Source organism: Equus quagga, chromosome 12, assembly GCF_021613505.1.
Source record: "Equus quagga isolate Etosha38 chromosome 12, UCLA_HA_Equagga_1.0, whole genome shotgun sequence".
In the NCBI taxonomy this organism is placed as follows: domain Eukaryota; kingdom Metazoa; phylum Chordata; class Mammalia; order Perissodactyla; family Equidae; genus Equus; species Equus quagga.
Window position 1 is genome coordinate 9,208,273 of NC_060278.1, and position 16,991 is coordinate 9,225,263.

General features: G+C 47.8%; 2 protein-coding genes across 2 annotated transcripts in view; both read right to left on the minus strand.

Annotated features, from left to right (window-relative positions):
* GAD2 (glutamate decarboxylase 2) overlaps positions 1-2,592 on the minus strand; it is a 79,964-nt gene extending 77,372 nt beyond the window's left edge. The window contains exons 1-4 of the mRNA XM_046679764.1: positions 2,517-2,592; positions 1,748-1,807; positions 1,412-1,561; positions 185-418 (exon numbers count right to left, since the gene is read on the minus strand). Coding sequence (XP_046535720.1) covers positions 185-418; positions 1,412-1,561; positions 1,748-1,807; positions 2,517-2,592 — 520 coding nt within the window. The remainder of the gene's footprint in view (positions 1-184; positions 419-1,411; positions 1,562-1,747; positions 1,808-2,516) is intronic.
* A 4,329-nt stretch (positions 2,593-6,921) lies between these two features.
* Positions 6,922-16,991, minus strand: part of MYO3A (myosin IIIA) — a 218,365-nt gene continuing 208,295 nt past the window's right edge. Inside the window, exons 33-35 of the mRNA XM_046678079.1 lie at positions 11,521-11,561; positions 10,079-10,222; positions 6,922-7,551 (exon numbers count right to left, since the gene is read on the minus strand). Coding sequence (XP_046534035.1) covers positions 7,434-7,551; positions 10,079-10,222; positions 11,521-11,561 — 303 coding nt within the window. The 3' untranslated portion in view covers positions 6,922-7,433. The remainder of the gene's footprint in view (positions 7,552-10,078; positions 10,223-11,520; positions 11,562-16,991) is intronic.

Here is a 16,991-nt window from a genome sequence, read left to right on the forward strand (position 1 = left end):
TCAGAAGCGTTAACACATTAGTAAAGGATGCTTTTGATTTTAATAATTCTAACAAGGACTATTTTTTAAAAAGTGACAAAAATAACTTTCTTATTTGGAAAATATTAGTAACTCCATAAAACAAAAATATTTTTATAGAAAAAAATTGTAAAAAGGAAAAAGCTTTATTCTGATTGGACAATACCTGTTTTAATTGCATATTTTAAAGTTGTTTGGCAATGCATCAAAATTTCCTCCAGATTTTGTGGTTGGTCTGCCAATTCCCAATTATACTCTTGAAGGAGCTCATTAGGGTAATGGAAGTCAATCACTTTGGTTGATCTATCGAAACTTTTCACCACGTACTGAAGCAAAATGTCCATAACATCTTGCAGAAACGCCAAAGTGGGTCTTTCTCCGTCACAAGCTGGCAGCAAGTCTAAAGAATGGAATCAAAATGCCACATTTTAATTTTACTATGAAAATATCCAGGTAAGATCTTGACCCGACAATTTCTCTTTGAACTGAGAGGTTTCTTTCTTTTTTTAAAAAAGCTTTTGGAAACGCAGAGCATTTTCCTTAAAGGGGAGGTATTTTTCAAAGACGAAGGAACGAGAGAAATTACATTTCCCCTCCCACCCCAAATTAATTCTTGCATTTCAATTCATCACTTATTGTTTGCTTTCTTTTTTAAAGAGAGTGTGCTTGCATTTATCTATTTCACAGGATTCGTCCTAAATGTTACTTCTCAGTAAATCATCTTAGATGATTATGGAAACACTTCATGTCAGAAATGTTTGGGGAATGCCTTTGGGCCAACCAGGAGAAGTGGAACATGCCCTGTTAGGATATCTGGCCTGTTACGAAGGCTCGCTGTTTCCAAAGTCAGCGTGTGTGTGCGTGTGCGTGTGCGCGCGCGCGTGTTTGGGTGACTGGGTGTGTAAGCGCAAGGGAGTAAAATCGCGCGCAGGTCTCTCGTGAATAGAATCGTTCTCCTGTGAAATCGGAGCTACAAATTACTCTTGTGATCTAAAGACCTAGAAGGTCTCAGCAATTCTGAGCTGGAAACCGAGTTCCACCTGAGGCCTCGGCGGCACCAAGAAGCCGACCTCGAGTTCCGGCGCGCGCGGGCGCCTCGGCCACCCGCGGACCCGACGCTCTGCGGAGGGAGGCGCTGGGGAAAGAGCGCGGCGGCCGCAAAGACCCCTCGGAAGGCGGGCACCAAGCGCCACGCTGAGGCTGGGATCCGGGTTCGGACCGAGGAGGCGAGCCTAGCGTTTCCGTATTTCAGTTGAAGATTCTCATAAGGTCCGCCTCCGCCCTCCAACTGGATGTCTCGGGTTAGGCTCCCGGCGCCGGGTCCCTCCTGAGTGCGGTGGGCGGGGCAGAGCGAGCGGCAGTGGCTCCAGGGGGCCCCGCCACGCGCCTTTACCTGTTGCGTGTAGAAACGCATAGTTGACATCGGCTTTGGAGCAGCTGCAGGGCTTCTGGTTGCAGGAGCAGGCGGCCTTCCGGGAGGTGGCCCGCGGGGGCTCGCTCCCGCCGCTCTCCGCCGCCTTCTCGGCGTCTCCGTAGAGCAGGGCTGGGAAAGACACAGAGCGCGCCGGTCAGCCACCCGCGGGGCCCGGCTCCCTCGCTCGCGCCCATCCTTTGCCAAAAATCTGCGACTCCGCTGATGGGGATGCGGAGGTGAGACGGCGGCTCTGCCCTCGCGGGCCCAGAGGCGCCTGGCCAAGTCTGCTCCCCTCCCCCGGGCACTGGCACTCACCGCATAGCTTGTTTCCGATGCCGCCGGTGAACTTCTGGGCCACCTGACACCAGGCTCTCGCTGCACGGAAAGACAGGCAGGAGGACAGCGAGGCAGAAAGAGAAGAGCAGACGGACGTGTGAAATTTCGTTCTATGTGAACAACGTCAATAAATCCGGGGTCCACGAGGGGCCGCCTGGGGCTCGGTAGAACGGGCAGGTACGGGAGGTGCGCGGGAGCCTGCCGGCCCGGCCCGGCCCTCGGTTCGCTAATTTGTTTCCCAAGGAGAAGCCCACATCGCCGCCCTTTGCACTTGCCTTCCAGGTGCCAATCAGTCAGGCAAACTCCCCTTCCTGCCTCGCTCGGGCGAGTTTTCCTAGACACTGAGGCTATCCATTTCCTCGCAGGCTCTCCTTCCAGACCAAGAATTCTCTCCTCTTTCCCATTTTTCCTTTCCCCACCAATACTCCATTTCTCTCCAGGGTCCAGACACCAAGATGGTGGCAGTGCCCCAGGCCCGTGGAATTCGGTGTCGAAGAGACGCCTCCGTGTTCGGGGGGCTCTCCCAGACTCTGGCGAAAAGGGCCCGATATTTCTTTGGGCTTCTTCCCCGGGAATAAGGACCTGCATGGGGTTTGGTGTTTTGGACCAGCAGGGACCTACCCCAAGACCAGGGCGAAGCGTCTTAAGTTTACTGCTGCAGGTGGGAAAACCTCTTTCGTCTTCCCCCAGCCCAGCAAACTCCAGTCCATCCGCAAAGCTTGCCTGCTGCAGGTCCCGGTTCTCCTACCTGTGCCAGGGTTCTCGGGATCCCCGGAGCCATCTTCAGACCCAAAGGACCAAAAGCCGGAGCCGGGAGATGCCATCTGCGCTACGAGACTGGAGCAGGCAGCCTCCGAGTGCGAGCTGTCGGCGAGCTGCCCTCGGCTCGGCCCTGCGCGCGCGCGCGCGTGTGTGCGTGTGTGGCGGGAGGAGGGCACCGCACGGGGACCTGCGGGGCCGCGCGGCAGAGTGGGTGTCACACAGGGACAGGGAACGTGCGTGTCTCTGAGTGCGTGCGCGCGTGTGTTGGGGTTAGGGCTTGGAGACGCGGCAACGCTCTGAAAGCGGTGGAGGTTAAACAGGGAAGAGGACCGAAGGGTCTTCACAGCCGGCAGATGAGAAAGCACGGATCGCCCGAGTGATTTTGAAGGAGAAGGAGCCCGATAGGGATGGATGAGGGGGCGGTGGAGGAAAAAAACGGGACAGGGAGGGTGTTGAATCGTGAGGGTGCGAAGTAGGTAGTGCGCACGAACTGGAGTCAGAGTGTGTGGGTGGGAGGCGTGCCGCCGAGCCCCGGGAGAGCCGGAGGCGTGAGGTTGCCGGCGGCCCCCGCCGGCGGGGATGCGCTGTCCAGAGTGCTAACGCGGCTCACCGCGAGCTGGCCTCAGCCAAGGGTAGACCCGAGAGACCTTGGCGAGGCGGGAAGGGTGGCCGAGGCGAGTGTCTTATATACGCATCGATTGGCATATTGTTTGAGATCTGGCCCCGGCTGCGAGGAAGGAGACGCGGTTCCCATTCGGGTGCTGAGGTCGCTGTGACCTCGAGAGCCCGGGCAGCTGGGCAGGAATCAGGATCGGTTCTGGAGCTTGGGGAGGGGACGATGGGGGAAGGGCACCTACTCACTGATGGGCTCATTTCGGCTCCTTAGTAGAGCCTAATGCCTGCCTACTGAGCCGCGCGGTCCCCGGGGGCGCACCATTCCTGCGCTTCGGAGCGCGGTCGCCGGACCCACTGTCCAGGTTCAGACTGACGGCTGGGGAGAGACTGCTGATTGAGGCAATTAAAATCCATGCTGGAGTCTATCCCCGAGGACCTCAGGCTGGGGAAAAAACTAAAACGAACGGAAACTTCTTGGAAGGGGGCGAGGGAGAGCAGCTAGAGCAGGCAGGATTGAAGGCTGAGGGGGGTGGGATCGGGTCATTTGGTGACCTTGGCCCGCGGAGGCATGGAATGGCCCGCTGCTTACCCGTGACGGGAATTGGTGTGTGCGTGGGAGGCGTGCACAGTTTCCAGCTAAGCAATCTGAGCTTTCCAAATTCGAGGCGGAAAGAAGGCATCATTTGCGGGGCCCTCGTTTTAGAGGGCCTCAAATCAATGACCTTCCCCCACCCCAAGAGAATCTTCACGATAGCGTGGGTTGGGGCTGGCGGGAGGGCGAGATTCGCTATTTCTGAGGCCGGGTGAGAAGGAGTTTGTCCTTTCCTGAGAAACTCAAAATCTCTCCTCTCTTACAATTTCCTTTCTCTAAACGTTGCTAAACAAAGGAAGGGCGCCCTGAGAACTTGAGGGTCGCCGAGTTCGCGTTGCCTTCCTTTGGCAGTCGAGATCAGCGTCAAGTACATCTTGCCGCTCCTGGACTCGCTGAGAAGGGGAGGAGGAGCCGGGGTAGAAAGGGCCGCGCATTCCCCGCGCGCTGCTCCCCTTAGGCGAGCGCTTTTCACTTCCATTCTGTTCACAATCCATTCTTTCTTTGACCTCTGGAACCGAGTCACCCAAGTTGCTGCCAAAGCAGACACTCAGGATCCTCAGTCTTGGCTACCACCCCTCGACTCTCGCTTAGGAAGGACGTCGTGGGGGCCGCGTGCAAGCCCATGTCCTGTGTCTCCACGCCCGCGAGGCCCTGGTCAATTGTCTCCACAAAGCTTTGTCCTCTTCCCACGTGCCCCAGCCGGGAGGATCCGTAGGATCAGCGCCGCTGCCGCCGCGCCCAGGCCCGGCAGTGGGGGCGGGGAAGGGCGATGGCAGGGCCCCCCAGGCTCGGTGTAGAGCTGGCAGTGCCGAGAAGCCAGCACCAGGCCGCCGGTGCGCGCGGGGCACGAACCCAGGCCCCAGTCCGGCCGCTTTTTCCGGCGCTCCCGGCTCCAGTGCTCTGGTGGACCCAGGTAACAACTCCAGGGATGTAAGGACTTCGCGGTTCCGCCGTCCTCGCCGCGGGCAGGGCTGCTCCGCAGCTCTTGCTCCAGATCCGAGTCGGAGAGACCGGTTCTTTGTTTAAATCCAGGCCGAATCCTGCCAATGTTTTGCTTCAAGCTGTCAGGCTGGCGCTGCAGAACTTTTCTACTACCGATGAGGGGTCGACAATATAAAAGTTCTTTAAAACAATTGTTTAAAACACACACAAAGCCCCGAAGGAAGAAGCGGTTTAAAGCACTGGGAAGGCAGAAATCGCAACTCCTGGATTTAACGGATTTTTTTTTTAAACGCAATGACCTAAAACGCTACCGTTTAAACTCCACTGAATCCCGTAGCTCCGGAGTACTTTGAGTGTAATGGTGGTATTTAAGCTTTTTTTATTTAACACACCCTACTTCAGATGCACACGGGGATCCGATTTCTCTTTTTCCTCACGCCGTCCCTCCCTAGACGGCAATTTGCTTTATAAAGATTTCCATTTCGCCAAAGGGCCCACTCCCCCTTCTCTCGGGCTGGGGGTTGGAGATAACAAAAGAGCTCAGGGAGGTAATAATTACAGTCATTAGTTCACAAAGGAGGCAGCCACCGAATGGGAAGGGGAGGCGGCCAGCGCTGAGGAAAGGCTTTCGAAGGCCCCTCCTCGGATAAGGGGGGAGAGACCCGCGCTCCGGGGGGGTCGCCCGCCGGCCGAGTTCCTTGGTTGACCTATTTCTCGTCCGTGGTTTAGCCAGAGATCGTGTTGCAGTCCCGCCAAAGAAGAGTGCCTGGTACACGTTTTCCCTGCTGTGCTCCCAGTGCTTAAATGTCGAAGGACAGAGAAAGAAGGGGAGATGGAAAGAAGGAGAGAGGAAGAAAATGGAGAAAAAACAAAGGAATACAAAAGGAAAAGGGACAATAAAAACACTGCAACCTTTCACCAAACGTTTGCCATTCTTTTGTCCAGTTCCACTTGAAAGGGTGGGGGCCGCTTAGGGAAGGGGCCTGCTGCCTCCCCATCCAGCAAGGGCAGGGCCGTGATGCCAGGGCTCTGGGCTGCAGGGGCCACTCCGGGAGCCTGGGTTGAAGAAGGGGCCTGGTAGTGAAGCGAAGCTCGACCCTCCACCCCCCGCCCCCGCCCCGGGGCCTCCTGAGGGTGGGTGGACGGGGGGGTTGGGGCGGAGCGGGCCGGGTCACCTCGGGTTGCAGATATCCCTCCCCACCCTAGCCGAGGCACGGTGCCCCGCGGCGCTGGTTTCGCTGTGCTAGGCCCAGCCTGCAGCCCGGAGTCTGGAGCCAACGGTCTGGACAGCAACCGGGGTGGCTCCTCCCTCTGAGTGCCAACTCGAGAAGAGGCCGAGGCGCGAACCCAGGAAAGGAGCAGGGCCTATAGCGCACCTGGACCCCGAGCTCAGCCCGCCACCGTGGGAGGGGTGCCCTCGCGGGGGTTTCATCTGTAAAATGAAGAGGCACGACTCATCTCTGGGGACCTTCGGGCGCCAATGCTTTGGGTTGGAGAGAACATTACACCCAGTGGGCAAGCGGCACATCAAACGTTGTCAGCCGGCCGCACGCACCCTCACTCCCCCCTGGGCACGGGGTTCTTGGGAGCAGCAGCCGGGGGACCCCACAGAAGGGACAAGCCTGTCCTAGCCAGAAGCCTTCTGCAATTCAGTCATCCATGAAATCACCGCGCTCTCTTCTTTACCCTCTCCAGGCCGCGCAGACCAGGAGGGAGTCAGCTGCATAGAAGAGCTTAACCCGGGTTTTAAAATAAGATGCAGTCAACTGAAGAATGCGAACCTCTGCCCACCCACTGCCCTCCCCTCCATCTCAAATACAGCAAAATTCGGAGCACCGGAGATGGTCTCAAATCTCCAGACTAGGAGAACCTAAAAAAATCTGACAGTTCAGCTCAGTGGCTGGACCAGAATTTTTATAGGCGGGGCCAAAGCCACCCACACTGGTTGGGAAGGCTGTGTGGGTGTGTGTATCTGTGAATGTGCGTGTGTGCCCGCCGTATGTGGGCGAATTGGGGATTTGTCGGGAGGCCACGTTTGTGTCGTAAGGGGTTTTAACTCGGATGGTATGTTTGTTTGGGGTGGCTGGGGGGCGGGGTTGTTCGCTGACGGAGACAGAAGGCTCCTCACTACCCTCCCCGGGGCAGGGCCACCTGCACAACAGGACAGCAGGAGCCTGGCCCCGAAGGGGAATATGGCGCACCAGCCCCGAAAGCCACGGATTCTACAAGGTACTTCCTTTATTTAGTAACTTGAATAACCAAGAGAAGGCAAAGTGCGAGTCTGAGATGAAATTCGTCTTCAAAGCTACCCCCCACCCCGGCTCCCCGCTACCCAGGCTTTGTTCTCTTCTCACAGACTCAGTGTCCCGCGGGCCTGGGAGAGCCAAGATAGGAGAAATCTTTGAAGTCACTCAAATGACAAAGGAGGGGTCGGCGAGAGCTCAGGAGCAGTCGGGTCCACAGAAGGACTCGCAAATAAGTGACCAAAGAGATGCATTGGGGGTCAGGCACAGGGATGCCCCAACTGGCCGGCTGGTGGCAGTGCAGGGTGCGGGAGGGGTCTCAGTTCTCCGCCTTCGGAGCCGCAAAGGCTGGCCCGGGCCCTCGAGGGGCAAGCGCAGCGGGCAGCCCCGCCAAGGTCAGGGCCGCGGCTTCCGCGCCTGGTGGTGCCAGCGCCTGACCGTTCCCCGCCTCGGCCCCCGCAGCGCGCAGTCTCGGGCACGTTCCGATGGCGGTGGCTGCCCAGCAGCCGGGCTACACCTGCTCGACGAGGCGCCGGCGCTGGGAGGTTTTGCGCAGGAGCCTCCTGTAGTCGTAGGGGCTGGCTGCGGGCCCGTTCTCCTCCTCCTCCCGGCTCTCCGCCGCCCAGCACCTGCGAGCGAGACCCGGGCCGGAGCGTCAGCGGCACCACCGCGCGGAGCGCATCGCGGCCCACCCGGAGGTAGGCGGGTTCTCTTCCCCACACGTCCCACCAACCACGGACTCTTAAACACGTCACATTCAAAACAGGATAGTGGCCAAACGTTTCTGCCATCATTTTCTCAGCAGGTTTTCAAAACTCCTCTGAGTGCAGGAGCAGAAAGGCTGGTAGAACCTGGTGACTTTGGACGACAGCTAAGTAAAGGATCAGAAGGTGTCGTTCAAAAAGGTGAGCTTCGTTTGTCTTGAAATAACTTATAACCATAAACAAAGATTTATTTTAGTACCTTGATTAACACATTCTGTCAAACAGGAAAAGTCAAGGTGCCTAAAGAGACAACCGTCATTCTGCATTTTAAAACTGCTCAAATGTTTCTAAAAAACGCTCTCCCCAAATCTGACCAAACACTGTGTCAGCTTTTTCAATGTTTTCAATGAGGCTGTTGGGCCAACTCTCCTGAGCCCTCTGTTGGGAGACCCTGCCGACCTTCCATTCTGCAGCTTGCCTAGGGAAGCGGGCTGTTCTTTCTCCAGTAACATCTTCCAACACATAGTCTGGCCAAAAGTTTCTCTAATTGTCCCAGGATGTCCTTTAGAGCTGGTTTTTTTCTATTTTTGTCTTCTATTTTAAATCCAGGATCCTATCTTGGTTTCCCTGCTGCATTCGGTTGTTTTGTCTCTTTAATCTGCCTTAGTTTAGAAAAATCCCCTCCTTAAGTTACCTTGCTCAGCTTTGTTAGATCAATATCCCTTCCCTCTAGAATCAAGCTCCTTGGAGACAAAGATCACACCTTATGCACCGATGTATACAACCCCTCTTCAAGCACCCAGCATGGGGCTTTGCATAGGGAGGCAAGACAGAGTGGTGGTTAAGGTCACTGACTAAAATCAGAAAGGCCTGTGTTCAAATTCTGACTCCATCACTTATTACCTAGGTGACTGTGTGCAGTCACTAAACTTTGTAGATAGACTGAGCCTTCTCATCTATAAAATGGGCAATAACAGTAACTGCCTCACAAGGTTGCTGGGGGATGAAATGAGATAATAATGGAGTGCCCAGCACAAGGTAAGCACTCAGTCAATGCTAGCTCCTAGCATTCTTATTCTAGTAACTACTAACCACACCTGCATAGACACCGCTGGAACACCAGGTGGTACTTACGGGATACAATGCTTTTACAGCAGCTGTGCATTTGCTGGTGGGGAGAAGGGGAAGGATACACGGGAGAGGAGGCAGACTGGGTTGTTAAAATGGGGAGCAGGTAAATCAGCGCAAAGCAATTTGAGCAGGGAGTGAAAAACCTTGGATTTTAGTTTACTAACTCAGTGTGTGGCTTTGGGCAAGTCACTTAATCTTTCTGGCATTTGGTATTCTCCTGTATAGAACTCTGTGGTTAGACTAGAACATCTCTAAGCTCCAACATGTTATAGTTCTGGATCCCAAGATGCAAGAATACATCGTCTTTTGGAGACAAGGGGTAAAAATTATAGTTCAGGTAGACTCTGGAAAAGCAAATAAAGATAGTAGCCACCATTTATGGGCCACCTCCCCTTCGCCACGTCTGGCTCCACACACATCATTTCATTTAATCTCTAGCACAACATGCTGAGGCATTTATAAGTAAATCCCTTTGCAGATGTGGAAACAGCAGCTTAGAGGGGTCTAGAAACATGCAAGGTCACTCAACTACTAAGGGCGGAGTCAGGATCCAAATCTAAGACTGTCTGACTCTAAAACCTCTTCTCTTAACCACCATGTCACACTCTCAAAGAGATGAGGGAGGGTGCCTGAGTGCCCCAGGCTGACAGGATGTTTGCTTAGGGTTTTGGAAAAACAGCTTTTTGTTGGCTGCCATTGCTCCCATTTCTCATATACCACGTTTCCATCTTATTGTGTGCCCTCAATTTCAAAACTTCGCAAAGAATTTGGAGGGGAAAGAAAAAAATTCCCAAAGTAGTAAGTGAGCTACAATGGTTTAAGTTATTTCATGTCAAACAAAGTCGGTGGTAAAGTGAGAGATCAAATCCAAAATACATATTTCTATAAGAATCTTTCTCCCAAATATTTTTTGGTCTGACATCACTGATTCTGAGAAATTAGACAGCATAATTAAGAAACCAGTAAGTGACTAAAATTACATTGGTTAGAGCTTAAACACAGACTTTGATTATGGTTTATTGCTTAAAACTAGGATGACCATATAATTTATCATCCAAACTGAGGTACTTGTAAAAGGAGGTGCTATTAATGATTACACCAAGAAATTCTGTATAAACTGAGATTGTGCTTGAAAAACTGGGCTGTCTGATTACCCTATCATTATACTCATGTTTTTACTTTTAAGCAACATACCAATCATAAGGTGTAATTTTCAGTAAAAGTGCTTTGTTATTAGTCCACACACAAGATGAAAGTGCTTTAGAAACGGAATTGTGAGGATAAAATTGAAAATGCTGTCTTTTAACGTGCAGTTTATTACCTTTCATCAGCCTTAAAACACTGATTCTGGAGTTCTCTCTGTTGTCTTCGTTCTCTTAAACTAGGGTTATGTTCCTTTGGTCCAGAACGACTGGGCAAAAATTCATTATAATAGAAATCTTCCAAATCTAATAATTTTCCCTGACTGTAAATGAACACATAAACACACCATAGTATGAATCTAACTTTCTACTCACTTAAACTTACAGGATACTTGTTTCTTCTTTTAAAGTATTTTCTGTAATTTAGGAGTAATATGCACATGCCAATAGAAACAGGAGAAGTCTTGAAATGCGCCAAAACAGTATTTCCTAAATTAAAAAGAAAAACAAAACCCTCATCTCTTACCTTTGAGAGAGCATTACCTGCTGGAGCAGCTTTTCCTGGTTCTCTTGTGTTCAACTTGGCACAAAACTAGTAGTTACTAGACAGCCGATGATTACAAGGCTTCAGTTTGGCCAGTAGAGGTCAAGTTTCACAACCGACCCTTGGGCCACTATGAGAAAAGCTGACCTTTATGTCATAGCACACAGCATTTTCCAATTTTATGTCATCAATACATTGATGCACACAATGTTTCATGGTCTTACCTCCTTCACAGGTAGCCTTCTGTCCTCCCCTTACCTGTTGGGCTTTAGGGGAGTAATTTCTGTGCTGGATTTTAGTTCCTGCACATGACATACACACAGGGTGTGTCCTCAACCACTTTGATTCTTGGATTTACTCAGCCCACAGTTCTGGTTCCTGTGGGACTCAGTATCTGTAGTCTGATGGGCCTTCATTGAGGTAAACAGGTATCAGTCTGGAAAACTACCAGGTTCACAGTGCTTCTAGGGAAAAGTGCTTCTCAAGTTACGGATATTAATTTCTAAATCAACTCTCAGAATGCCACCGATTCATAAATCGAGAACTCTGTGTCTACTGCAGCTTAATAGAAGAACCTTCATCTGCTACTGGCACTGTCTGGAAATTAGTTGATTGAAATAGTGGTATAATATTAAGATAGTAAAGCATTGGTGGGCTGAAATATTATAGGAGGAGGGAAATAGTGTGAATTTAAGTGTGCCACACCTGCAGGTGACACAAGGCAAACAGGAGTTTGGGGAAAGAAACTTTATGGACACGGGCATGTTCAAATCACTTAATCAAAACCATCTCAAAGGAGCAAGAAAAGCAAGTTCTGTATTGGGACAGTACAACTCAATTCCAAAACTATTTGAGTTCTTGGTGTATACCTTGCAATGTGCTAGCTCAGTATATTTCCAATAGGAAAGACCTTATAAATTACATATACATCACATATTTATAATACAAATGTATTGGGAGCACTCCACTTTCCAAATCTATCCACAAAAATAGGTGATTTTTAATCATAATTTGAACATACAGATTTATATTTTGGTTTGATAAGATGACTTATTGAAATCTATAAATAATATTTACCTATCTTTCCTTGGTCTTCGTTTTTCTTCTTGGATTGACTTCTAAAGGGAATAGAAAAATTTTTAAAATCTATGGAATAGTATGATCTTAATGTAATTTATATGTTACCATAATCTTAATATGTAAGTACATATTCTTATAAAGCTAATTCAGGACTAAGCAAGTGGATACAATATTTTTAAAATCTAAAGAAATATAATGTATGCACTAATTATGAATTTGTTATTATTTTTACCAGGACTGGACTGGAATTAATCTTTGCATTCTACGTGAAAGAAGAATTTACCACACAGTGGCCAGTACACATAAGATTACATAAGGTCTGTCCACCCTACAAATGGGGACAAAATGTTAGAATTTCCAGAAAATCCATCCGTCTATCACAAATGCAGTGGTGATTCAGGCTGGTTAATGAGGCTTCTTTGACGTCTTGCTTACATGTCATCCTGGTCTGCAGGTAAAGCAGATGATGGCCAGTGGGGGCAGGTGCAGCAGTCCACAAAAGGATGGAAAGGTGACTTCATTAACCTGGAGGAGCCCATTTTTATGGCTTAAAAGTAGCAGCACAGACGATATATACGTTCATTGGCAAAATGTTTTCACAGTTGAAAACTTTATGTATCAGGGCACAAATTAGAATATTTAAGTATAGAAGTAATCAGATATATTTTAACCAATACTTCAATCTAAACACTAACAAAATGGCATGTCATCTTGTCTTATATACAAAGTGACATTACCTTTTGTATTGTAACATTAGTGCTATATTTCACTGTGTGCTGGCTCAATATATTTGAGCTCATATATTTATACGTTGCAAGAGCATATATGTCTTTTAGGCTGAGAAAACAAACCACCTTGAACAAGCTGAGGATATTATAATTGTGGAAACCCTAATGTAGATACCAAGTTGGCTGGCACCATAAAAGTGCAAGATAATAAAAACAGCAATCAATAATGGTGTGCAAATATTGAGAGTTTTCCCCAGTATTTTTAGACACATTAAATCATTTTTTCTCATGATTTATCATTTATAATACACTAAATGTCAGATGAGTCAAATAGTGCATAGTTTCCTTTATTCTTATTTGTCAGGATTTTAGTGGGTGGATGAGGTAGAAGGGAGTGTTTAAATGCATGAGGTCTGGGAGTAGCCCATTCAGGAAACAGTGTAAGGGGCAGGACACCAATTACATTCCTGTCCTCCTCCTCATTTCCTATTACTTCAGATTCTTGGTCCAATGCCCTAGGCTAGGAGGTGCTTACAAATGATTATATTACTAGCATAGGTACCTTAGTGGTCCAGTTATGATCCCTGGGACCAGGGTGGTGTTTGTTGTGGTATTTGTTGTTGTTTTAATATGATGGAGGTCCTGACTCCTTGATCTATTATCTGAAAAAAAGTTTCTCTTGATCTTGGTAACAATTTTCTACAATCCAAAGTTATGCTTACTTGATGGCATGATGTTGAGTGACAGAGATCCCTTTTATACCACCAAAAGTCAAATAATGTTCTGCCCTTGAATTCTCAAGCTGGTGAGGACCCCTTTTTATTCTAGATCAGCATTTCTTTCTGGGAGATGGTGTATATAAGTTGGTTCTCAGTTACAGGAATTCTTAGAAGAGGAAATACTGTCCAGGCTTATTTCACTCTTGGCCTGTGCTAGAATATTCTAATGGAATATAATCCAATAATATATTTTTTCCAAAAATTATTTAAGATGGTTTTAATAGAAGCACTTATACAATCAAGGTAATAAAATAGAAGTTTAAATAAGGAACAAAGAGGACAAAAGTGTGTTAAGAGGGAGAATACATTTGTCTCTGTTTCCTAGTGGCTAAGCCTAAAAGGGAAGCACAGAGTTGTGTTCCTCATCATGAAGGAAGGAATGACAGGGTACCTCATGGGAGAGGACATAATATGCATTTTATATTAGGAGCATTTCCTGCTAAGACAAACAATGTTTTCAATTATAGTTTTGAAATTACAAATGATAACTTGAAATTTGAAATGAAGATAAAGAAGCAAATGTCCTTTGGTAGCTTCTTGTAGAACTGGAGTAAAGAAAAGAGAAAGAGAAGGAGATAAAAATAACCCAACGAGGAGACTTTCCGGTGAGGGTATTTGTTGAGGAGGCCTTTGAAAGAACAGAGGTCTCGGCTCAGAGGACTCCGAAGAACCTGTTCCTCCGTTAGCTACATCACACTCCCTCCCCGTCCCACCAGACATAAGGAAAGGCATTTTATGACAAACTTTAAAATTCATATCCATTACGTCATGGTGGATACAATCTTACATCTCCTTTGGAAATATGCTAACTATTTATTTACGGTCTTCACAAGCAGGAAGAAAGTAGCCAAAACATAGGAACAAAAAAGACCCTGGAGTGGCCAAACTACTTACTGCTGTGGTTCAGGGAAAGTACTGGAGAAAATAATAAAAGTGGAAGGGACCTTTGATATGACTGTGTTCAATTACTCATTTTTGGAGGAAACTGTTGGCCCTGAGTCACTTTTCTTGATGGCTGCACAGCTCCTGAGTGTCAGAGCATGCACCACACACCATTCCAACACACCATCCCAACACACCATTCCATACCATTCCAACATACCATTACGTCACACAGCATCACACCACACACCATCACAACAGGGTGTGTGTGCTTGGCTAACGTTCTCTCCCCCACAGGCGTGCTTCTGAGGCTCAGCCTACGCTTATTTTGGACACAACAATAGCAATATTTCCCAGATGGAAGAGACTAAGAGTATCGAATCACAGAAGAGAGCTGGTATTGATGTTAAGGCAGTCAAAGTGACCATAGTAAGAAGTGACATCCAAGGAGAAACAAAAGCTAAAAACAAAGGTAAAACAACTGAGAGCACAGCTGTTTGTGTTGGGCAAGTGTGAGGCAAGTCACTTCCACAGCTTGGCAGCCCCCAGGGATAATGTACTACGTAGTGTGTTATTTAGCAAATAGTCTTGTGGTTATGAGCAACACACTGTTCCAGCAACAGTGGGTGTGACATTGAGCAAGTCCCTGCCTTCATAGAGCATATGCGCTGCAGGGGAGAGTCAGGCAGGAGACAAATAGATAGACAAATACTTATAAATGCCCTGAAAAACATGAGGCAGGTCCAGGAGGATGCAGCGAGATGGGGTGCTGCCTTGCACACGGCCGTCAGGGAGCCTCTCTGGTAAGCATAGATCTGAACAAAGTATAAACATTTTTGCTCACAACAGCAACCTTGGGTCATCAAGAAAAGGTTTAAAATGTGCAGTATAATATATTTTAGAAATATTTCCATGAAAACCATTTAAAATTACAGAAAGTGTTTTGATGGTTAAAAGGAGTGGGGCCCCATCATAGCTATAAATTTCACTTACTTCTAACACCCTGAATCCAGGTAAGGCCCAGATAAATATGAGCACATGGTGTGTTTTCACTTATAATAAATACACTAGTTTTCTGTGTTTTATTTTTCACCGAAGCCACAGATTTCAAGACTCAGTGTTATAAAAAGGATTTCAGTCACTAATAACTTAAGGTGCTTTAAAACACATTATATTCTTTAAAAATAATAGTATGATGACAAAGTAAGCTTCTTGGGGGGCAGGGACTCATTTGTGAGGCTCAAAATCTGCTCGATAACTCTCACTGACTGGTTGGTTGTTAGAAATAAACATTTCACCTTATTTCAAAGTCTCTTGTAATTTCTCATATCGAGGATGGTATCTGTGGTTGAGGCCATCACAATCAATTGTCATTTCAGGTGCAGTTAATAAAGGTCATTGGGCATCATTTACTACTTATGTTCAGGGCTAACAGGGAATGTTTGGTAATTTCTAATCTTGTTCTCTGCTGCTCTTTCTATTTAACTACATAAACAAATATCAGACTACTTGCTTTATTTTTAGCAGTGTAGAAAAAAATCTTTATCAAGATTTTTATAAAGTAACAGTCAAATGCAGCTATTTGGAATTTTCTACTTCCTTGATTTACTCCTAATTATATCTCACTGCACTCATTCATACCACAAATATTGACCACATGCCTACTACGTGTCAAGTTAACTGCAACAGCCAAATGCCCTGACCTCATGAAAACCACATCCATCAGTCTTCAGTGTGATAAAGTGTGATGACAGGGAAGTATGGGCTGCTTAGGGAGGATATAGAAAGAGCTCCTTTGGGATTTGGGAGTGTCAAGAAGGCTTCCTGCAGAAAAAGACATCTAGGCTGGAGGCATTTTAGCCACACAAAGTGAGAACAGAAAAAGGATGTGTGTTCTAGGCTGAGGAAAGAGTGTATCCAAAGATAAATGCCTATGGACCATTTGAAGAACAGAAACAGGTTAATGAGATGGAATGGCTGGGGTACAGCATTTGAAGGGGCGGATGAATATCAAGAGCTGAGGTTGCAAAGGTAAGCAAGGCCCAGATTTTGACAGGCCTTCATATCGTAGGACGGTGGGAAATAAGGAAAAGGTTTTCCATCAAAGAGTAGCATGATCAGATGTTAATTTTAGAAACACAACTCCAGCTACAGGGTGGAAGATGTGTTAATCAGGAGGGGCCAAAACAAGAAAGCAGTAAGAGGAGTGATACAGAAATACCACCCAGAAATGCTAGTCTGGAGGAGGCTGTTGGCACAGGGTGTGGAGAGAAACAGAGAAACTCAAGACATATTTAAGAGGCAGCTTTTTGGATATGGAAGATGGGAGAGAGAGGGAGGTGTTAGGATAATATTCAGATTACTGGTTTGTAAAAACAGTTGGTCATTCACAAAAAACCACATCGTGTGTAATTCTATTTATATAAAATGCCCAGAATACGCAAATCTGGAGAGACAGAAAGTAGCTTAGTGGTCGCCTAGGGCTGGGGGGTTGGGGGATGGGGCGTGGCTGCTTATGGATATAGAGTTTCTTTTTGGGATGATGAAAATGTTCTAAAACTGATTGTGTTGATGGCCATACAACTCAGTGAATATAACGAAAACCATTTAATTGTATATTTTAGGTATGTGAATTGTAGGGCATGTGACTTATGTCTCAATAAAGCTCTGTGTGCATGTGTGTCAGTGTGTGTACCCATGGGATGTATGTGTGTGCATGTATATATACGTATGGATGCCTTTGTGCATCCATGTGGAATATGTAAAACAAACATTAGCCAGTTTGATATTTGGGTCTGGAGCAAGAGAGAGATCTGAGCTAGAGGTAAAGATTCAGGGCTCAGTAGTAATTGAGGCCATGAGATTGTCCAATGGTAATGAGAGAAGAGATCCTAAGATTGAATGCTAGGCAACACCAAGAGGGAGAGGAGCCTTGCAAAGAAACTGAAGAGAAGTCACCAGGGAGGGGGGAGAGGACTAGGAGACTGGTTGGTTGGGAGTCAAGCAGGAGCTCCAGTTTCTGCCTGGGAGGTGGGAAACTTAATTCCAACTGATGGAAAACATTCTCTGGCTTCTGCCG